Source organism: Chenopodium album, chromosome 15, assembly GCF_948465745.1.
Source record: "Chenopodium album chromosome 15, dcCheAlbu1.1, whole genome shotgun sequence".
In the NCBI taxonomy this organism is placed as follows: Eukaryota; Viridiplantae; Streptophyta; class Magnoliopsida; order Caryophyllales; family Amaranthaceae; genus Chenopodium; species Chenopodium album.
In genome coordinates this window covers 29,261,515-29,285,257 of record NC_137848.1, presented here as the reverse complement: position 1 = coordinate 29,285,257, position 23,743 = coordinate 29,261,515, and the positions used below count along the sequence as shown (strand labels likewise).

The 23,743-nt window shown below is 37.1% G+C and overlaps 1 protein-coding gene across 1 annotated transcript; it reads right to left on the bottom strand.

Annotated features, from left to right (window-relative positions):
• Positions 1–1,019: 1,019 nt before the first annotated feature.
• Positions 1,020–2,536, bottom strand: LOC145581035 (uncharacterized). Its single transcript, XM_081638106.1, has 2 exons — positions 2,000–2,536; positions 1,020–1,070 (listed from the first exon to the last, which is right to left on the bottom strand). Exons 1-2 carry the CDS (start codon positions 2,534–2,536, stop codon positions 1,020–1,022), a joined length of 588 nt encoding a protein of 195 aa, XP_081494232.1.
• Between the last annotated feature and the right edge of the window lie 21,207 nt (positions 2,537–23,743).

Here is a 23,743-nt window from a genome sequence, read left to right as displayed (position 1 = left end):
ATTCTAAAATCAAATTAAAAGCCAAATGAATCAATAAACAACAAGTGGCAAGAGGAGAGCAAGGGGCTAGGTTAGGACCACAAGGGGGGGGGGGGACCATATTCCCCTAACTCTCCAAGGAAACCCACAAACCGGTTTCCCTTTAGGCTCCCAATAAACGCGCGCTATTAGCCCTAGCCTTGGGCACCAAGGCGCGCCATGCTGGGGGCCTGGTGCTCGGCTGGGCTTGCCAGCGAGCTCGCATGCATGTGCGGCCCAACAAGCACGCCACACATATTATGGGCTATTTCTGTGCGCGTTGCACTTGCTAGCGAGCTTGGCAAGCTGCTGCAACCATGCGCGAGGCCCAACGATCACTTGCGTGATGTTGGCCTTCTGATGATGCGGCTGATGCTGTTGGCTCGTCTAGTTATGCTTGGCCACCCATGCTGGCCTTGTAATGCACGCAAGGCATGCTCAACCAGCATGCTCGGCCATGCTAGACATGCTGAGCTTGCGACCGAGCCTTGCCTTGCGACAGTTGCCTTGGCTAGCTCTAGTGCCCTAGCCCTCGGATGGCTCGGCCATTCCGAGACTAAGGCTATATTTGTGACTCGTTGTTTGGTTGATTTCTTATCTCGTCGATTCCTAAATTCGACTCGACTTATGACGCTTGGCTTCGATGCTCTAAGCTCGGAATCCGATGTCTTTGTTCATAATACTCTATTCACTAATGTAATCTTGTAGATTAATTCATCGTTTTGGTTCGGTTACATGATTGGGTGTGACCCGAAGGGTTTAGTCAAGATTAAGTTGTAATGTTAATTATACATTTTTTTTTGGAAGGTAAGAAAAGTATATTGATAAAAAAAACTGCACAAAAGTACAAATGTACAACCTGGAACAAACACTCCAGACTACACAAGCGAAAAATGGCAAACATCTTCTCAAGGTTCAAGTTCGAATGTGTTCACCTTTTAGGAAGGGTACTAGATTGAACTAAGAACCAGAAACCTAGCCTAAGAATTCCCTAGTACCTTTTAGGAAGGGCACAGGGAAAACCTAGCAAGCATACAAACAATACGAACAGCCTAACACAGAACAAACACAAAAAAACTACACACAGACAGTACAAAACAAACAAGACATCATCTAACTACTACTCTTGAGCTGATGCAGCCATCTATAGTCTTCAGTTTTCCAAGTGTGAGTAATCAGCTGCTGGCACCTAATCACCACCTCTCTTTTCACAGCTTTGGCCAAAATATTAGGCCTGAGAACAGCTCTATGCCATAACACATGGTTTCTAGCAAGCCAAATGTGATACACTACAACAGTTAAGCTAGCCAAAATCAGCTGTTTTTGAACTTGATTTTTCCCTCAGATCTCCAGATTTTCCAAGTATGCAAGATGTTTAGTTGATGCTTGACAAAAGTAAGCCACTAAGAAACATCATATAACACTTTATTATTGTAGCTATAAGAGAAGCAGAGATGACTGCTCGATTTTGCATCCTCCCCACAGAATAGATAATCACTGGTGTCACAAATCCCAAACTAAGATAGCTTATCTCTTGTTTTGAGCCTGCCTAGCACGGCAAGCCAAGAAATAAAAGTATGCCGAGGGACATTAAAATTGTTCAATACCCATTTATACCAAGGCACCTTATCCATACTACCCTGCAACCTGTTATAGCCATCTTTAATCATGTATTTCTTATTCAGCTAACTCTCACACTCAAACTCAACTCTTAGGTCATCTTTCACTCTGCACATTAACTTTTAGGCCCATCTAGCATCTTTCTTTGGAACATAGGACCACCAATCATCTTCCTTAATATAAACTGAGTGAACCCATTTTACCCATAAAGAATCAGATTTCTTGGCTATCTTTCATACATAGCACCCTAAGGCAGCCTTATTCCAATTACTACAATTTCTAATCCCCAAACCACCTGCTTTTTTAGGTTTGCAAATCCAATCCCAAGCTATTGGGGGAGCTTTAGATAGGATTGCATTACCACTCCACAAAAAACTCTGCAAAGCTGAGTAATCATGTTCATAACTGTCTTGGGGAGAAGAACACATTGAGCCCAAAAAATATGCAGACTCATCAAGACAACACTAATGAGAGTGACTCTAGCACTATAGGACAAATTTCTACTACTCCAACACTGCAGTCTAGCCAGCATCTTATCAATAAGGCTATCATTATCCACAACCTTCAAATACTTAGCATTTAGAGGAATACCAAGGTATCTGAAAGTCATATCACCCAACACAAAACCAGACTGAGCCAGATTACTATCTTGAACTTGTTGCTGTACATTACCAAAATAGATTGCTGTTTTCTCCAAGTTTGCTTGCAACCCTGACCTTGCTTCAAAAGTTTTTAGAGCTTTAATTAAAAGCTCAACAGAATCAGTATTACCATACGAAAAAAGCATCAGATCATCAACAAAAATTAAGTGATTTAAAGCCAGATGTTCACGTCTTTGGTGAAATTCGAATCTCCTTTTCTTCCCAACTGTCTTTAGTAATCTTGTCAGATACTCCATCACAATGACAAACAAAAGAGGGGACATAAGCCTCCCCTATCTCACTCCCTTTTTCCCTTTAAAAAAACCATAAAAACCACCATTAAGTAACAAAAGAAAGAAGGAGTAGTTACACACTATATAACCCATGCAATAAATTGGCTGGGGAACTTAAGAGCTTCCAGCATCTCTTTTCTATAATTCTAGCTAACAGAATCATAAGCTTTCCTAAGATCAACTTTAATTTTACATCTAGGAGGCTTCCTCTTATTATTATAAGCTTTTATTCGGGTAAACGCCGGACGGGTCGTGTTTGCTAGTGAACTCCGCTGGAGGTCATCGCACTTGCGAGACATCAAAGTAACTTTCGAAGTAAGAGCTCATTAAGGTGTGAAGCTTGCTAAAAGGATAAAATAGTCTTTCTCTCTCTTTGTTATTTGTGTTGTTAATTATGCATTATTTATATTAATTGTGAGCAGGTCTTGGGGTCGGGTTTTGTATTCTGCGAGAACAAAACCAACATATATGAGAATTTCATGTCTCCCCCGTCTTTTGGGCATCATGGCCGAGTGGTGAGCGAACACCACAATTTTGTGATGCTGAAGCTTGTGTGGTGCGCTGCTGAAGCAAGGATGCTTGGTGCGAGGGCTGGTGCATGCATGTTTGGTGCTTGCTGTGCACACTATGCGAGTGATGCTGCTACATGTTGGGTATTGCGCCATGGCAGGTTGTGCAGCACCACGGCGTCAGGCACGGTGCCACGACAGAAAGTGCTGCACCACGGCATTGGGCATCGTGCCACGACAGAAGGTGCTGAACCACGGTGCAGTTTCCGTGCCGAACCACGGTGCAGTTGCCGTGCCATGTTACCTTTCCATGTGCGATGATGCTCGTATTGCACACATTATTAAATACGCATTATTAAATGGGAGCCACCTAGTGGTGTGTGCGCGCAGACCCTTTGTTGTGTGCGCACCATTAAAGGCATAGGCTTGGTTTTCACGCTTGTTATATTAAGCTTTATCTTTGCCATTTTGTGGGGATGACGTTTTTAGTAGTACAATCTTGACTTTTCCAAGTTAATTTAGATAAATTATGTTGGGTTTCGATAAGTCTAACTCACCGTGGAACAAAACCTGACCCCAAGACCCGTTCACAATTAATATAACTAAATGACGTAAATAACAAGAAAGAGAGAAAAGACGATCTTACCCTTGTCATGTGCTTCGCTCGCCTTACTTTAAAGCCAAGTCTTGCAAGTGCAGAGACCTCCTACGGTATCCACTCGCAACTCGACCCGATCGGTCTCTTACTCGGAGTTTAGCCGAGTCGGACCAAAACACTACTTGAGTGTTATATGAACTTAAAGGTTTTCTCTCAAGTGGAGATGCATTTTTGAGTTCCTACTCAAGTGACTTTCTCCAATTCCCAAGGTGGGTATTTATAGGGAATGTCATGTGAGAATTCCACTCTCCCATCAATGTGGGAGAGTTGGTAAAATCAATTTTCTCATTTTATTTTTAAATCAAAAATAAAATAAAATATCAAACAAGTAATTAATAAACAAGTGGCAACATGGAGGGAGAGGGTAGGTGAGGACCAAAAGGGAAGGGGGGGACCAAGCCTTGATCCCCAAGCTTCCCAAAACCGCCCCTTACTCTTACTCTCGGCTCCAATGAGCTGCCGCGCTAAAATGCCACGCTACGTACCAGCCAGCGCTGCTAATAGCCTAGGCTCGGTGCGATGCGTATGCTAGCCACCATGCTATCCCAAGTGCCCCTAGCACTCGGTTTGCTCGGGGCATTCTGATTCTAGGGGTATTTTGATAATTGTTGATTAGTTATTGATTTTACCATCTCGTCTTTTATTAATTTGACTCAACTTGCGACGCTCGGGTCGACACTCCTAGCTCGATTTCCGATGTCTAAATATATAGTACTCGAGCGAATCATTAATTCCTTCTGGATTAATTCTTCGTATCGGATCGTTAGTTTCTTTGGTGTGACCTGAAGGGTTCAGTCAAGATTAAGCTGTAATATTAATTATGGATTAATATAACTGATCAGAAGTGGCCTCCAACTAGGCATTCCGATCACTTGACCTCACTGAATAATTAGGTTTCTAATAATTTTGAACCCTGCATCGGAATAATACACTTATTCGAAGGACACCATTCCTATCAAATTTGAGTGAGAATGTAGAGAGAGAAAGACTTGGATACTTGATTTGTACTTCAAATTTGCTTTAATCAAGATTGGATTTCAATTAATCATAGTTATTTAGTGAGATTTTCTTCTCGTAATTCAATCTTCTTTGTTTAATTTCTTGCTTAATTCTTCATCCTTGGTTAATTTTGTTTTAATTTTGATTAGTTCCATTATTAGTTAATTTTTCTCGATTTAAATAATGTTGATGACGGTGATGATGATTTGCTTTGCTTTGATTCTCCAATTTAACATGCATAGTAAATAATTCCCTTAACTAGGGTGTTGGGAAGTATGCATGATTGATGCATTGCTTTGTTGGGTTTCGGAAAGTCTGACTTTCCGCGGAACAAAACCCGACCCCGAGACCCGCTCACAATTAATATAACTAAAAGACATAAATAACAAGATAAAGTGAAAAGACCATCTTACCCTTGATGCGCGCTTCGCTCGTTCCAACGAGCTCTTACTTCGAAATCCGAGTCTCGCAAGCACGTAGATCTTTAACAATAGTCCACTCGCAACAACGACCCGAACCATTCCCCTAAGCACTCGGTTTTCTTGGGGCATTCCGATGCTAGGGGTATTTTGGTAATTGTTTATTAATTAATTCGTTTTTACCGTCTCGGCTTTTATTAATTCAACTCAACTTGTGACGCTCGGTCTTGACGCTCTTAGCACGATATCCGACGTCAATGTTCATAAAACTCGAGCGACTCATTAATTCCTTCCGGATTAATTCGTCGTGTCGAATCGTTAGTTGTTTGGGTGTGACCCGAAGGGTTCAATCGAGATTAAGCTGTTATATTAATTGTACATGAATATTACTGATCGGAAGTGGACTCCAACTAGGCATTCCGATCACTTGACCTCACTGAATAATTAGCTTTCTAATATTTCGGAACCCTCTATCGGAATAATACACTTGTTCGAAGGACACAATTTCTATCAATCTCCCACTTGTCCTTCCGGACAAGTGTGCTTTTTGTGTACAACCTATTTCCTATGTCACTTAATGTCTCTTCATGAACTATAAGGTAAGATTATTCGTCATCCTTATTACGTCCAGAAGTGTTTCTCGAAATCCGTGTTCGACTGTCAATAAACAGATGATTACTTAAAATCCATTTGAGCACGGCCATGCATTTTTACAGTCTCGCTCTTCGAGAGGCCTTATAAACAACAAAGACATGTTCCCTATGGTTAATAGGGTGACATTCCCAGTCTTGTATTGTCAGCTTCTTTTACTAAGAGGACCTAGCTGCCCGAGTGTTGCTGTTATAATCCCCATGTACGGCAGACGTTTGACGAACATCAAAGCAGACTAGTACTGAAACAAGAGAACTCACAATACTCATGGTCGAGGAAAGAGGTTTCGATAGCAATAATGAGAGGTGGACTTATGATGATTTTTAAATCTGTTAAAGTATTGTCATACGTCGATCCGGTATTGTTTTAAACCAATAACCGTGCAAATGATTTAGGACAATTATGTCCTTGTAGCACAAGAAACGGTGTTATAAATCAAACTACACACTAATCTCAAGTGGTCATTAATCGTCCATCATTCAAATGACCTCGATTAGGGATAATTTTCGATTATATTATTCAATATTCACTTGATAGTTGTTTCTTTATCCAAGATCAGTCTTGATAATATTCTCATAATCGAATGGACTCAATATTTAATCCTAAACCACAATTAAATAGAAACGGAGTGATAAAATTACATGAAATTAAATTAATCCATAACTTGAATGGTTCATTGTAGTGTCTTACATTAAAATGTTTAAAATTAATTAAAACACTAAACAAGGAAATCAAAGCCAATCACCAACGTGCCTAATTCCCATTGCCTCAACATGCTTGTTGTGCTTCACTTGAAGCCGAGGTTTAGTAAGTGAATCGGCTATCTTGTCGTCCGTTTGAACTTTACAAATTCTGATTTAACCCTTTGATTTCCGTTCTCTTATCATGTTAAATCGCCGCTTGATATGTTTGACCTTTTGATGTTCCCTTGGCTCTCTATCCTGAGAAATAGCTCCATTGTTGTCACAATAGAGGGCTATTGGACCCTTGATGGAGGGTACACCATCAAGTTCACCATCGAACTTACGAATCCAAACTGTCTCCTTAGCCGCTTCAGCAACTGCCAAGTATTCGGCTTCAATTGTACAATCTGCAGTTGTGCTCTACTTGGCACTCTTCCAACTAAACGATCCACCATTTAGATAGAATACGTATCCTGACTGCGATTTGAAATCGTCTCTGTCTGTTTGGAAGCTTGCGTCGGTGTAACCTTCAACAACTAATTCATCTTAGCCACCGTATGCCAGGAATTTATCCTTATTCCTTTTCAAGTACTTTAGGATATTCTTGGCCGCAGTCCAATGCGCATCTCCTAGGTCTGATTGGTATCGGCTCGTAGTACTCAAGGCATATGATACATCTTGCCTAGAATATATCATGGCATACATGATCGATCCAATAAGCGAAGCATATGGAATCTGATTCATCCTTTCCCCCTCATCATGTGTCTTTGAACACTGCTTCTTGCTTAGGGTTATGCCATGTGACATGGGTAGGTGACCTCTCTTGGCCTCTACCATGTTGAATCGTGCTAGTACCTTATCAATGTAAGTACTTTGGCTCAATTCAATCATCCTCTAAGATCTTACCATGTAGATCTTGATGCCTAATATGTACTGAGCCTCTCCCATGTCTTTCATTGAAAAACATTTTCCAAGCTAGGCCTTTATAGACTCCAACATCGGAATGCTATTTCCAATGAGCAATATGTCATCGACATATAAGACTAGGAAGGTAATGTCACTCCCACTGACCTTCTTGTAAACACAAGACTCGTCTGGATTCTTGATAAAACCAAACTTACTGATGGCTTCATGAAATCGCAGATTACAGCTCCTGCTTGCTTGTTTTAGCCCATAAATGGACTTTTTAAGCTTACACACCTTCCCAACATTGTTTTGGTCGACAAAACCTTCACGTTGTGTCATATACACAGTTTCTTCAAAAATTCCATTGAGGAAGGCGGTTTTGACGTCCATCTGCCATATTTCATAATTGTAATATGCAACAATCACTAGGATGATCCGAACGGATTTAAGAATTACGACAGGAGAAAAGGTTTCATCATAATCAATACCATGAATTTTCCTTTAACCTTTTGCCCGCAGTCTAGATTTGTAAATGAATACATTTCCATCTTTGTCGGTTTTCATTTGAAAATCCACTTACATCCGATAGGTGTGTAACCTTCGGGTAAGTCAACCAAGTCCCATACTTGATTTTCAAACATGGAATCCATATTAGATGTCATGGCCTCTTGCCATTTAGTAGAGTCGGAGCTCGCCATTGCTTGCTTATAGGTTGCCAGTTCGTCTCCATCCACTACTAGGATGTCCTTATTCTTGGTTAATACGACACCAAGATACCTATCAGGTTGAGACCTTGGCCTATGCGACCTACGTAGGGTAATGGACTGAGCATTTGCATTGTCAGTTTGACTTTGCACATTTTGACCAACGTCAATAGATGCTGTTTGTGTAATTTGAATGTCAATTTGATTTTGTTGCTCGTCCTCTCGAACTTAATCGAGTTCGATTTTCCTCCCACTTGTCATTTTAGAAAGGTGTCTTTCTCCAAAAGACACCATCACAAGCAACAAACACTTTGTTCTCGAATTTGTTGTAGAAGTAATACCCTTTGGTTTCTTTTGGGTAGCCCACAAAGAAGACCTTCTTACATTTGGGGTGAAGTTTGTCACAAATTAATTTCTTGACATATGCTTCACATCCCCAGATCTTGAGAATGACAACCTGGGAGGTTTCTTCGTCCATAATTCGTATGGAGTCTTTTCTACAGCTTTTGATGGAGCACGGTTTAGTGTTAGTTCCGCGGTTAGAAGAGCGTGTCCCTAGAAAGAGATAGGAAGATCACTAAGACCCATTGTTGATCGTACCATATCTAGCAAGGTTCGATTTCTCTTTTCTGATACTCCGTTCCATTGTAGAGTTCCTTGAGGTGTCAATTCTGAAAGTATACCCTTTTCTTTTAGATGGCCATCGAATTCTTGGCTCAAGTATTCACAATCTCGATCTGATCGAAGGGCTTTGATTTTCTTTCCAAGTTGATTTTCAGCTTCACTTTGAAATTATTTGAATTTCTCAAACGATTCAGATTTGTGCAACATAATGTAGACATATCCATATCTACTATAGTCGTCTGTGAAGGTGATAAAATATCGATGACCATTTCTCGTGGTTGTGCTCATTGGTTCACATATATAGGTGTGTATTAGGCCCAACAAGTCACTTGCCCTTTCTCCCAACTTGGAGAATGGTTGCTTTATCATCTTGCCTAATAGACATCCTTCGCAATTTTCAAACGATCGTAAATCGAATGGGTCAAGAACACCTTCCTGTAGAAGTTTCTTGATGCGTTTGATTTTAATGTGGCCAAGACGACAATTCCACAAGTATGTGTCATTCGACTCAATGGTCTTAGTCTTCTTTGGTGGTATCATTAACATTATAAACTTGTTTGTCTAAATTAAGCACATTTGGATAAACGTTTCATGCCATACAACATATGAACAAGACTCTAAACAATCACTGTTATAATCTTGTGATCTAATAACCTGACGTCCGACGCCAAAAGATCAAAATATGTTCAACACTAAAACTGAAATAAGTTCTATTTTAAGACAAACTATGCAATTACAAGTTTAATGGATAGATTCTCTTCTTCTTCCTCTTGTAAATACACATCCACTTGTGAAGCTTCTTCTCACTTAGTTCCTGGAATAGGAGCATATAATGAGTCATTTACAGCATCTAATACCTTTATGAATTGCTCATATTCAAGTGATGGTTTATAAAGAAGAAACCTGAGGGAGAGCTACTTTTCCTTTCGCCTCATATTCTAGGTACTCCTTACATTCCCTTTTGTAGTGGCCTTGCCTACTACAATAGAAGCACCGCATCATTGCCTTGTCTTTGAGCTCCTTCTTCTTTGCCCTAGAAAGAACCTGGTACCCTTACAAGAATCGGCTCTACGAAGCTCATGAACAATCTCCATCAATTAGAGTTTATTTCGATTGGTCGTCAAATGCATTTTCAATGCAACATAGCCTGAGTGGAGTGAGATTAGTAGCATGTGAGCCGCTTGTTCATCTTTTACTGGCTTCCCAATGAGCTCTAAGTGCTTGAAAAGCCTTGTCATTCGAAGCATATGAGGTTGAAGAAGCATTCCAGGTCTAAGCCTAGCATTATAGACCTTGTTCCACACTTTGAGCCTTTCCTTAACAAGGCAACCTTCCTCCGGGATCTTGATCTTCATGTTCATAAATGACTTGATTAAGTTATGAACATTCAAATCCCTTGTCTCAGAAGACATAGTGACAAGCTCCTTAAGACTATTAAGAAGCATGTCTGGAAGGTATGAGGTGAATCTCCGCTTCCAATCCTTCGGAAGGGAATTCCTCATCAAAAGTGTGACCTTGTCACCATCCAAGGACCAAATTTCATTTGTCTTATCACTCATTATCTCCTTGGCAAAGAAGCTTGGAATGGGAGTGTAAAGAATGTACTCCATAGAACAATTTCGAAGAGTTTTCCGGAGTTCTTCTTTCCATTCCTTGATATTGGTCAAATTGAGACAAAATGCCAATTTCTCCGGGAGTTCTGGGCACATGTAGTTGTTGTCGCTATTAGTTGAAGACATGGTTCTACAATTGAAAGAATTTGAAATGAAAAACCACTCATAATACTTAAATAAGATTGAATTCATGCATATATATATCAAACTTATTTAAACGTCTTATTCACACATTAAATTTGTCCCTATTTGGTGAAAATAAGTCGATTCCAAGATCCAAAAAATCAATGAGTAGTTAAGCATGGTTTGGCTTGTCTTAACACTTATTACTCTAAGGTAAGAAACTCTTTGCTAATGGCTCCAAGCCACTCTAGGTTAGATAAATCGTTGCATCTAATGCTCTCTCAACAATTTATCCCCTTTGCCCCGACATGTTAGGACTCAATCACTCATATTGTTGAGTATAACCAAAACAACCTTGTATTATGATGTCTTGCTTTGGCAAACCCATCAATATACCTTACGTTCCTAGGAAAGTAGTAATGCCACACTTTGGCGTAGCCCATCACTATTCTCAATAGTTCGATAAGTGCTGTTTTGGAACGACAAGTTTTACTCAATATTTTAGAGACCTAGGGTTTTCTATGTTGGTTGATTTAAGTGAACTTAATTAATTATCACAACATTCGAAATCCTAAACATGCATCTAACATATCACTCATATATATAAGCATAAATATATATCGAAAATATAAGTAAATGATGCATATGGAAACTAGCATGACCCCTTGAGTCTTCAAGGGTCTTGATTTTGCAACTTTATGGCTTCGTCTTCCAAGAAACTCCATCATCAGGACATAACCAAAATAATGCAACTACTAGTATCTACGATTAAAACTAATCTAAATATTAAGGTATAAAAATACGCAACGGTTCGCAGACCGTATTTAGATTTATAAAAATACATGACAGAATGCAATCCGTATTTTCTATTCTAATCGGGCCCCACTAGTTGCCATTTTATAAAACCTATGAGAGAATATACATTCCATTCATTCATTCACTATACGTGAATGGCTCATGCATTTTACGACGATAAACAAGTAACAATGCATAGATACGCGTAAACTAGTAACTAACTTAGGTGGTTAATCTGATTAACGCGCCTAATTAAAACTAGTCAAAGTTGTTAACCGATTATATGATTAAGCGCAATTAAAATAGCTCAAATATTGAAGCTCCCACTAAATTCCGCATCCAACTTAATTGATCCGATTAATTAAGCTGGTAAACCCAAAATTTTGCCAAATTAAAATTTGCAAGTGCCGCTCAAAACCGAGGCCTAGCCCCCCAAAAATTTAATTAAAATAAATAAAAATAATTAAAATCGGCAAAATCGCAAAACACATAGCCAACCGCACGCAAGTGGCTTGCGCACCTAGACTAGCTAGGCGCGCCACTGCTAGCCATGGCTGCCTAGCAGCCCAGGCAATGCGGCTTGGTGCGTGCGCCCGCACCACACCAACGCAGCACTGCTAGGCATCAATGACGAGGGGAAAACTAGGTCTTTGACTAATCCTCCCTAAGTCAAACAAAATTTATAAAAACTTAATAAACCTAAATACAAGTATAGAGGTATGTCAAGGGTCGAACCCAAAGGAACGGTTATGTCCAAGTGCTTTCAATTAGGCGCCTAAGCTAGGTCGAAATCAAGGGTGAAGAAGGTAACAATAACAACTACTAAAACAAAGAAGCAAACAAATAAAACACTAGGAATGGGGATCAACAAGTAATCATGACAATTGCAACAACTTGGGAAGAACATGCCAATGAATGGTTGTGAAGACTAATGATAAGAGCTATCAATTGGAATCAAAGAGCTATCTCCTAATCATTAAGCTAGATGTCTCTACGAATAACAAACTAGAAGAATCACAATTCAAACCAATCGATAATTGCAATTCCTAAATCAATTGGTCGTGTCATTAACAATTACAATGCAATCTAGCATAATTCTCAAGGCCTAATCGAATTACACACATGCAAACTTACATTAATCACTTTAATCTCAACAATCAATCAACACAATTCCCAAATCAATCATACAAGTTTCACCCAATTCCTAGCCAAACAACTACTCAAGAATCATCATCTATCAACAAATAACTATAGAAATCAAGAATCAACAAAATATCAAGAACAATTACACTAATCAAGATCAAACATCCAAATCAAATAAAACAAACATGAATCTAAACAAAACAATAAGATGAGATAGAGTTAGAAATGCTTATTGGTAATAGAGAAGATTTTCAACACAATTGTCACCCTTGTATCATCAATCTCTCAAATCACCATTGAAATGACTCACTTTCTCTCTCTTAATCTACTCCTAAACGAACCCTAAAACTAGATAGAGAAACTCTCAACTAAGCTAAAATTATGATCAAAATTTGTCTCAAAACTTTCTTCTTCTCTCTAGAAAATGAAGGAATTCTATATATAGTAAAACTAACGAAGGAGAAGTTAGTTAGACGTCCAAAAGAGACCTCAAAAGGCGCGACCTCTCATCCCTAAGCGCGGCCGCAACAAAATGGGTATGGAAACAGGGGGAAGAGAGACACGCGGCCGCTCCTGGCACCCCCGAGGTCGCGCCTGGGAGCAGAGGAGATTGGCTCGATGCGCTTGAGGATGTCCCCGTGCGCTCCACATGATGCATGTTGGTGAGGCAGTCACTTGAAGCCCTTACGGTAGGTTCAACACCGTCTTTTAATGTCCACGCGGCATGAAAGCACGGCCTTGAAGACTTGACTCTTGCACTCCTTTGCTTTTGAGCTTCAAGAGAGGGAACCGGGATGCATCCTAAGCCTTGTATACCCCGAGTGAATGCCAATGAGCTTCTTGAACATCACCAACTTCCTAAAATCAAATAAAAGCAAACAAGTAAAGAAAAATATGCAAAATAGACTAAGAAAACCAAGAAAGTAAGAAAGCAACTAAAGAAAATGCAAAATAGAGAAAATACAAGTAAAACTAGAGAAAATGAGATAAAAGAGATGTAAAAACAATGAAAAATCATCCTAAAAGAAGCTAAATGAATGCCATAAATGACACTCATCAGCCAATCCTAGAAACGTTTGCTACGGGTTGCAAGGTGCGAGGCAGCACATACTTGGTTGCCTGCCCTTCGCCTCGCACCTAGGCTACGCACACAGCCTTTTACTCGCACACACAACATGCATCTGCTGCTGCGCCATGCTGCTGCCTCTTCCACACCATGCATGCACATACACTCGAGGCACCCAGCAGCCTCGGCAGCCCTATGTGGGCTGCGCTAGCAGCCCTGCTGGCCGAGAGCATGCTTAGGCCTCGATTTGTGTGTTCGTGCCTCGAAAAAATTCCGATTTTTCGTGTGACATTTATTATCAATTCTAAATTAATTTTAGAATCAATTTATTGAGCAAAATAAATGAAAATAAAACATGTCCAACTTAATAATTTCATTCAAGTGCACTAACTAAATTAATTCCAAGAACTATTCTTTAATAAAATTTGGTTTAACTTGATGCAACAAAAATGAAGGGCTATTCTCACTATTAATTTAACCAAAATAAATTAATCATGTGATTTGACAAAATAAAAGGGAGTTGAAATAATGAACATAAACATTCAAATAAAAATTCCAACTTTAACTTGTGAATCCTTGAAAAATACATCTTCTAATATGAAAATTAATGAAATTTCTATCACAAGTTTGAAACTTTATGATTCCAATCAACTTAATAAATGATTAAATCAAGAAAGTTCAATAAACATACATGGAATTTAGTAACACAAAATTCCAATCACTTAAAATAATTAAAGATTGAATCTTTAGTACTTAAGAGACTCAAAACACAAACTTTTCACACTTAAAGAAATTTATTTGCAATTATGTGAAAATTCGAGCCAACCATTAACCACCAATTACTACCAAGTAATCATGCTCAAAAGTGGTCTAAAATTACAGAAGCATAAAGGAAAGAACCAAATGCATAATCACAATTAATATGCCATTAAGATTCAAGGAAAGAAACAGGCATTTTTGGGCAGAATTTGGCTTTTTCGCAATCCTGAATGTTCAGAATGTTTCTAGAATATCGATTCTACCAAAAATCCACTTGTCTTGGGCGAAAATCTGGGTTATAGAGCCAAAATTCTAAATAAAACGAGATTAAAATTAATAAAATCGAGCTACTAATCTAATTAGCAACAACAACCAGAAATTAAATCCATTTTAAACTCCTTGAAAATTTTAGTTACAAAAATAAATGAGCAAGGCTTCGATACCGCTGTTGGGTTTCGGAAAGTCCGACTTTCCGCGGAACAAAACCCGACCCCAAGACCCACAATTAATATAACTAAAAGACATAAATAACAAGATAAAGTGAAAAGACCATCTTACCCTTGATGCGTGCTTCGATCGTTCCAACGAGCTCTTACTTCGATAGCCGAGTCTCGCAAGCGCGTAGACCTCCAATGATAGTCCACCCGAACGGTCTCTAACTCAAAGTTTAGCCGAGTTCGGACAAAAAACAACTACTCGAGTTTTATGTGAACTTAATGGTTTTCTCACTATTATGGAGATGACTTTTTGAGTTCCAATGCAAGTGGAATTCTCAAGTCCCAATACATGGGTATTTATAGAGAATTCCAAGAAAACATTCCACTCTCCCATCAATGTGGGAGAGTTGGTAAAAATCAATTTTCATTTCATTTTTAATTCAAAAACAAAAGAAAAATAACAAAGCAATAATTAATCAACAAGTGGCAACAAGGAGGGAGAGGGTAGGTGATTACCACAAGGAGAGGGGACCATTTCCTTCCTCCCCAAGCTTCCCACAAACCGCCCCTCACCTCTCACTCGGCCCTAATCAGCTCGCGCCACGTGGCGCGCCCAGCCTTTGGTGCCAAGGCTGCTTTGCTAGCACCTAGCCCCTTGGCTGGTCGCTGGCATGCGCGGCCTAGCAAGCACGCCATGCTTGCTAGTGGGCTGATGCTGCTTGCTTGGCGCGCCAGTAGCAACGTACTGGCCTCGCACCAACCCGCACATGCGCGCAACAAGCCACGCACGCAATGCGAGCTGCTGCTTGCTTGTGCGCGGCTGGTGCTGCTAGCATTGCTAGCAACGCGGCAGCAACTTGCTAGCCATGCGCACCTAGCACCCTTGCCTTGGTGCGGTGCGCATGCTAGCACCATTGCCCTTAGCACTCGGTTTGCTCGGGGCATTCCGATGCTAGGGGTATTTTGGTAATTGTTGATTAATCAATTGATTTTTACTATCTCGTATTTTATTAATTCTACTCGACTTGTGACGCTTGGTCTCGACGCTCTTAGCTTGATATTCGACGTCAATGTTCATAAAACTCGAGCGACTCATTAATTCGTCGTGTCGGATCGTTAGTTGTTTGGGTGTGACTCGAAGGGTTCAATCGAGATTAAGCTGTAATATTAATTATACATTAATAAAACTGATCCAAAGCGGCCTCCAACTAGGCATTTTGATCACTTGACCTCATTGAATAATTAGCTTTCTAATATTTCCGAACCCTCTATCAGAATAATACACTTGTCCGTAGGACACCATTCCTATCGTGCTTCTAATTTGGAGATTTAGGTTAATTAATTATTATGATTGAATTGATTAATGGATGTGGCATGTGTTTGGTTTGATAGGAGTAGCTAACCTAGATGACGACTAAGCTCTTGGATTGTAAATCCTTTTTACATGACCACTTGATTTAGGTTTTAAAATTGTTGATTGGTTGGAATTGTGATTCTCCTAATTTGTCACTATTAGAGGAGAGCTAGCTTGACGATTAGGCGATAACCTTTCAATCCCTTACGATAGCATTTACCATTGGTCCTTGCCACATTTTGGTTTGCTTGATTTACCCCTAAATTAGTGCATCTTTCATGAATGCATGTGGACCCTACAACCTTGCACAAACTGTAAAATAGCTTGACCTAGGGCTATTGCAATTAGCTTTCCATTCCTCATGGTTCGACTCAAACTTACCCTATCACTAGGTTTAAGTTTGAATTTCTTATATGTTGACTTAAAAGGACTAATGACGATGTAGTTTCACCCTTTGTCACATAAACACATCAATTCATTTTTAATTTTTTATTATTTTCATAGTATATATAATATTTAAAAGGAATATTGCAATCAAGGCTTGTTTTATTCTTCGCTTGAAATAAGGTGATTTGGTATGGATATTTTAAGATCTAAATATTTATGGTATGGCTTGAATATGTCTAATTTGATATGATTCGTCTTGTTATTATATAAAAATCTATTTGTTCTGATCTGAATTCTTCTTGTCTGATTAGAAAATTTCTAAGGAAAATTTGTTAATAAAAACCTTATAAAGTAACTTTTTTGTTCAAAAAAACCTTTTAAAAATTTCATGGCAATTTAAAACCAGATTGTTAAAAAATTTTGTTGAAAACAACCAATGGTTTCTTTCCAGCATTGACTTCACTCTTTCCGGTATTGACCCCCATGTGACATGCACATGATCATTTTTTTTTACTAATCCCACCCCCTTTTCTTCTTATTTCCTTCTAATTTCCCTCCAATTCATTAAAGTGAAGAAGATAAAAAAAATACCACAGGTCTTGTGAAGGGTGGTCGGGGTAAAAGGGAAAGGAAGGGGGTCGACGACGGTGGACGTGGCTCGCCGGGGATGGGGATATCTTGGCAGCGGTTGGGATGGTGGAGGGGTGGTTGGCTGGTGGTAGAGGTGGTTGTGGTTAAACACTAGCTTAAGTCAATTAGAGGAAAATTGGACTGTAATTATAAGAAATGGGGTGGGAAAAGGAAAAATAAAAAACATGTGCAGGGCACATGGGAGAGTCAACACCAGAAATAGTGTAGTCAACGTCGGAAAATAGCCTTAGTTGTCTTCAAAAAAAAAAATTTATAAACTGGTTTTACACTGCAATGAAATTTTTAAAAAGTTTTTTTGGACAAAATAGTTGCTTTAAAAGTTTTTTTTAACAAATTTTCCAATTTCTTATTTAGGCTAATTAGTTTTAATCTGAACAAATATCTTAAATAAGTATCTGAAGTAAGTTGAAGAGAACAACTTCTAAATGTTAACGTTCTTATATAATTATTACACATATATACTTCAATTCGCCTTTCTCTAAATACTTGGACGTTATAACCATTGGGTCCATAACGATATCCATAGATTGTAATTTTAATTTTGGATTAGATTAGAATAACAAAATTTTAATTTAAATTGGATTCTATTAGTAATCTAGATTGGATTTGATTAGTTTTGGCCTAATCCAATTCGAAAATGGAATAGATATTCCTCGTTGACTTCTTAATTAGAGCGATTCTAGTCACTTGATTTTCACTAATATGAACTTACTTAAGCTTATATGACCTTGTTAAAACATAATTTAATTGTTATTTGAACTTGAGTAAACCTTATCAGAGCTTACTTTTTCTTAACTAAATTTATCCAATCCAAACTTGTTACAATTAAAATAAGTGAAAATAAGGTGAAATCAACATGACCTTATTTTATCTTATATCTATTAAACATTTACTTCATTGAATATTTTTAAAATTATTATACCAAAAATAGATATTAAGATATGATTTTTAAAATTCAATTAATTACTATGGTTCTCATTACTTTAATGCGGAAATGGAAATAAATAAAAAAATTTAAAGAAAAAGCGTTTGATTTCTAAATTTTGAAATTTATTATTTCCTTAAATTGTTGATTTGGTAATAATAATTTTTGCCTTTGATTCACAATATATAGATGCAAAGTTTTGATATTTTGCATTAGAAAAGTTAATACGTTGCATATATTTAAAAAAGGATGTTGTATTAACTTTATATTACATAAATGGAAAAAAAAAACTTTATACTAATACATAATCAATCTTAAGTAACACCCAAAAAGTATTACATAAAGTGATAAAAGTGTTATTATAGAGTATAGGTAACACTTGAGTGGGTGATACATCCGCCCATGTTATCTAAGGTCTTATGTAACACTTTACATAACGTATGGTAAAAGTGTTACCATAAACCCTATTATGTAACACTTCATTATATTATTAGTATCATTATAAAGTGTTACTTTTTATTAATTATGTTAGGTAACATTTTTCAATCATATAGTAACACTTAATCCGAAATTGTGTATCACTTTTGCAAACTAATGTAACACCTTATTGATTATTAGGTAACATTTTTCAATCATGTTTTGACATATAGTATCACTAAATTCGTCATTATGGATCACTTTTTGCTACTACTACTACTACTACTACTACTACTATTACTACTACTACTACTACTGTAACACCTTGTTCATTATTAGGGAACATTTTTCAATCATACTTTGACATATAGTATCACTAAATTCGACATTACTTTTTGCTGCTACTACTACTACTACTACTACCACCACCACCACCACCACCACTACCACTACCACTACCACTACCACTACTATTTTTTTTTTTGGCTAAACAATCTAATAATCAAAACAAAAAGAATGTCAACGTCAGCCTCTAGATAAGACCAGCAGTAATAACAACAAATAGCAACTAGCAGTAGTAGCAGACTACAGCAGCAACAGACATTAATGATGGCAACAGGCATGAGTTACTGCAGTATCAACATCAGGCATATCCATAATAGCATCAGTAGTAACAGCAGTATTGGCGACTACATATATGCAAGAATGTTTCTTGTGGCATCATTACTTGCCACTCCAACCCTTCATCTTGATCTCATCTAAAACAAACCAGGTTCATAACTCCCACATTATTTCAAGACAGTAAGAAAAAAAGTCATAGTGTTGATCCATGGCTGTCAGACTGTAAATTCTCTTACCTTTTCTTACTTCTATTTCTTGAAGGAACGGCCATGGGTTACCATATTTTTAAGGACTTGAAGAACTTTATATAGATTTGGACAAAATTAGCAATTCATGATATTAGATATACTCTTTTACAAAAACCAATTACACAACCTAACTTACTAGATGAGTGAGAAGTGAGGAGTGACTACATAAATCAATAGTAAATTCAAGTAAGAAATAAGAAAAATAGCAACAGCAACATCTGCTACAACAGTAGTAATGGGTTTACCTAGCCTTTCTTGCTTGATTTCCTACTGCCATTTTATTAGCTTTAAGACATAAATATCCACTGCTAGGAATCCATTATATATTACTAGGTGAAAACACTATAGAGTCTGTTCAACTTACACAGCCACGAGTGAGCACAGAGTGAACTACTCTTTCACCTATTACTATAGAAAACCATCTGCTCGCTGCATTTAGTGGCATACATTTCACTTCTTATGTACTTTATAATATTCATGTCCATCTGCACATTAAAGCTAATAATGACTAACACTTTGTTTTGTACTTCTACAAAAGAATTATATTTCTATTATCATCTATGGAAAAGATCAGTGGTATGTTCTCTACAGCAAAGTAGAGGGAATAGGTAGAGTATATATTTTTCTGAATAATGGGAGAAGTAAATCGTAACATAGAACAATGAACAAAAACTGAAAGTAAAGAAGAGGAACAGAGAAAGTCACCAATCTGCAAAGAAGTGATTTCCATGCAAATGCTCCAAAAGAGAATATGTATTTAAGGCACAACTCTCCACTACATTTGGCTGCTAATGTGTGGTATATATAACCTAAATAGAAAGAGACATTACATTAGATTCAGTTAATAGGTAACCTTGATGTTAAGCAAAGTGCGTGGTTAAATAGACCTTGAACTTTACAAATATGCTAAGGTTATGGCCTTCCCTTGCTAAATGATGATAGAAGGGTAACACAGTAAGTAATCCTCTTCCGTCTTCCTGATCTTCTTAAAGCTAAATAATCAGGTTATATCTTCCATACGAAAATAGAAAGAAAGTCAAGGAAAACTAACATACCTCTATTTTACATCCCACCCCCTTACCACCAACACTACCTTGTATCCATCACTACCTCCACCCATCCATTCCCCCTCCACATCCTCCCACTCCCCCAACATCATAAATTCTACAAACTTTGTAACGAAGTTTGTGAGGGAAACAAAATGCATGTGTTGAGAATTAGAGAGAATATAATTGAAGATTGCAGCAACAGAAACATCACAACTTCCAATTGTTTAATAATGTACTTCTAGAATTTATATAAGAACAGTTGAAAATTATTAGTTGGTCAATGACTTTTTGCTGTAGAATAGCCATTATCAGCATTCTAGGTACAAGAAAGAGATAAATTCTAGACTACTACGAGTAGTACATAACTTGCCTTCACTTTTCTCATAACTCACAAAGATTAATAATTTCACTTATCTCATGCTTTATCTCGAATTTCCACCTCTCTTGGTGATGAAATATGAGTAGGAAAATTACACTAATATAGTGAGATTTAGATAAATTACATGCCTTGCTAGCACTAAGTTGATGCATTTTTTGATTACTTATTCAAACTTTAATCATTGCATAACTCTTCTAATCACCACTATACATTTAAGTAAGGCTATCATGCTAAATTTCTAGTCCTTGTACAATCACTCAAGATGAATAAATACAAAAATTTAAAAACCATGGCATTTAAGGCTCAAAAAATATCATAGTTTCTAATGAAAGTACATATCCACTAATTCACAATATAGATCAATATATTGATTTCATGATAGGACTAATTCCCTTCAATCTAACTCCTTAATCACCTCTTTTTCCTACCACTTGTAGGCTCCCTATTGGCATTATCATCTAGAACATGTTATACTAACTTCCACTCTGGCCCCTCCTACTAGGAAACCTTCATCATCATTAGCCTTCAATTTCTATATGACACACATGTAATTCAATTTAAAATTATGACAATCTAAGTTGATTATCAGGAAAATAAATACAATTTGATTGCAGTGCTTAATCTAGTTCGATTTGAGAAACAAAGAATTATAATATAATATAGTACAACTACACTTAAATCCCATACAAATATACAAAAGATATGTATCAACAAACAAAGAACATTAAAGCCATTATGAACTCGATTATCAATACAACTAACAATGTCTCCACTCTATAAGATAAAGAATGATTAGAGACGAGCAATATATATCTAAAATATTGAAATACACTAATTGATAAGTAGGTGTTTGAGCATTCAAAATAGACATAGCTGGTTAAAGTACTATAAAGTTTAAACAATACCTGTAAAATTTGGGATTATGCAAAGATAAATAGATACAGAGTATTATAGTTTAGGATGAGAGGAGTAGTATTTTAAATCGAACCCATATACAAATTGAATCATAATTAAGCAGTGATTAAACATAAACTAATATGAATGTTGAAAAATAAAAATTAGGAGTATAAGTTACCAGATTGCAGGAGAAATCCATATTCATTGCTTCTAACATCGACATAAAATAAACCAAAAAGATGATAAATTTCGAAAATGTGTCATTAATTGAGAACTTTGGATGATGGAAATACTCTACTTTTCCAAATTCATTCTCGTACACGAAGTTGCTTTGTTTAATTTTCAAATCCTTCAATCAACTGACATTATCATTAGATCGAATATAGATGATGTTTAAATTGATAATTGTTACTTTATAAACTAATTAAATCTAGCTGCAAACCAAAATTCGATGAACCCTAATTCGTCGACAAAACAAAAGAATTAATCTAGTGCTTTCAATCGATTAAGATTAAAAAAAATAATACAAACGAAGTACTATAATTCACCTTTATTATATGAATTGCGAGAGAAATTTGAGACATGGATGGAAATGGTTATTTTGGGGGAGCGATCTGGAGAAGAATAGGCAGATGTGAGCATGCTTTTTTTTTTCAAGAGGAAAGGGAGCTTGCTAATTTTTCAAGATATGATTATGATATTTGTTTACTTTATACTTTTCAATTTTTAAACTTTTAACTTTTCAAATCTTTAACTAATAGCAGTAATTTGATCTTAAGACTAGAAATTGTTAGGGGGGTGGGGGCGTATAAGTAAATTTTGGTGGGTAAAGATAAAGAGAAAAAATTTTATATTTTGAGCATATCAATTTATTGTTACAATTAAGTGTTATCTAATATCAAAGTATTATAACCAAGTGTTACCTAATATTAAAGTGTTATAAAAAATGTTACCTAACACCACAATGTTACAAAAGTGTTACATAAAAATAAAACAATCATGAAAGTTGTAAAGTGTTACCAATGGGTGTTACTTAAGTTCAATTATTTTGTACTAGTATACATACTATTTAAAACGAAAAACATCAATATGTTAATTTTCTTTTAATAATATTATATTTCAATTCCTTCATTTCTCAATGATGAGCGTCATTTATGGCACTTAATAGAGTAGCTTTTAGTTCCTTTTTCTATATTTTCTTGCTTTATTTTCATATAATTTTTCTAGTTTTCTTTTATTTTTCCGTCTTTATAATTCATTTTGGTTTTTCGTTTACTTTTATGATTTTTTCATGACTTTTGTTCTTAATTTGTTATTTTAGTTTAGTTTCTATTCATTTTGCTTTCTCTCTTAATTTTACTTGAATTTTTGTTAGTGAAGTTTCAAAGTTTTATTTGCTGTGCTCTCACGGTTGCGCCCTCATTGATTCTAGGTCATGAAAGCGCAAACATTTGAAGATCAAGGGCTGCCTTTCTCGCGGGCATCATCACGAGAGCGCCGACGATAGGGATGCACGAGAACGCTGAGAGCATAGCTTCGCACAAGGATCTACGAGCGAGCAAGAGGAGCCGTGCATGTCGCAACACCACAGTAGGGGTGCGCGCGTGCAGACCCCTCTGTGCGTGCTCGCAGACCTTGTTGTGCGTGCGCACGACTGGTGGTGCGTGTGCACGACCCTTCTCCGATTCTCCTCGCTCGATTTAATATAAATACCCCTTGACTTTTCCTTTTTTGGGGGAGGACGATTTCACTTGTACTTAAGACTTATTTCCAGATTTAGTAGAGAGAGAAAGAAGAGAGAGTAACTTTAGATTACTTGTTTTGTACATCAAATTACATCTTTGAGCTTGGATTTCTTCTTCAATCAATGAAAATTAGTGAGAATTTCTTTCTTTGAATTTACTTTTGCTTGCTCTTTCCTTTAATTCTTGAATGTTTGATTTGATTGTTGATCTTTGGTTTAAGAATTTGTTGAATTTGATTTTCTCTTTGATTAAGCTTGAAATGATGATGTTTGTAATTCAATTTGCTTTGTTTTTCAATTCCATTATGATTTGTGAGTAGATTAGTAGCTAGGGAGAAGGGGAAGCATGCTTGATTGATGATTTTTGCTAGTTGATGATTCTTGGATGATTGAATTGTTGCAATTAAATT

Bases quoted from the DNA above. Each gene is read 5' to 3' on its own strand.
- LOC145581035 (XM_081638106.1), bottom strand. From the start codon at position 2,536: ATGGAGTATCTGACAAGATTACTAAAGACAGTTGGGAAGAAAAGGAGA. The intron at 1,071-1,999 runs GTAATGCAATCC...GTTCTGTGTTAG, and splicing joins GCAGAGTTTTTTGTGGAGTG to GCTGTTCGTATTGTTTGTAT.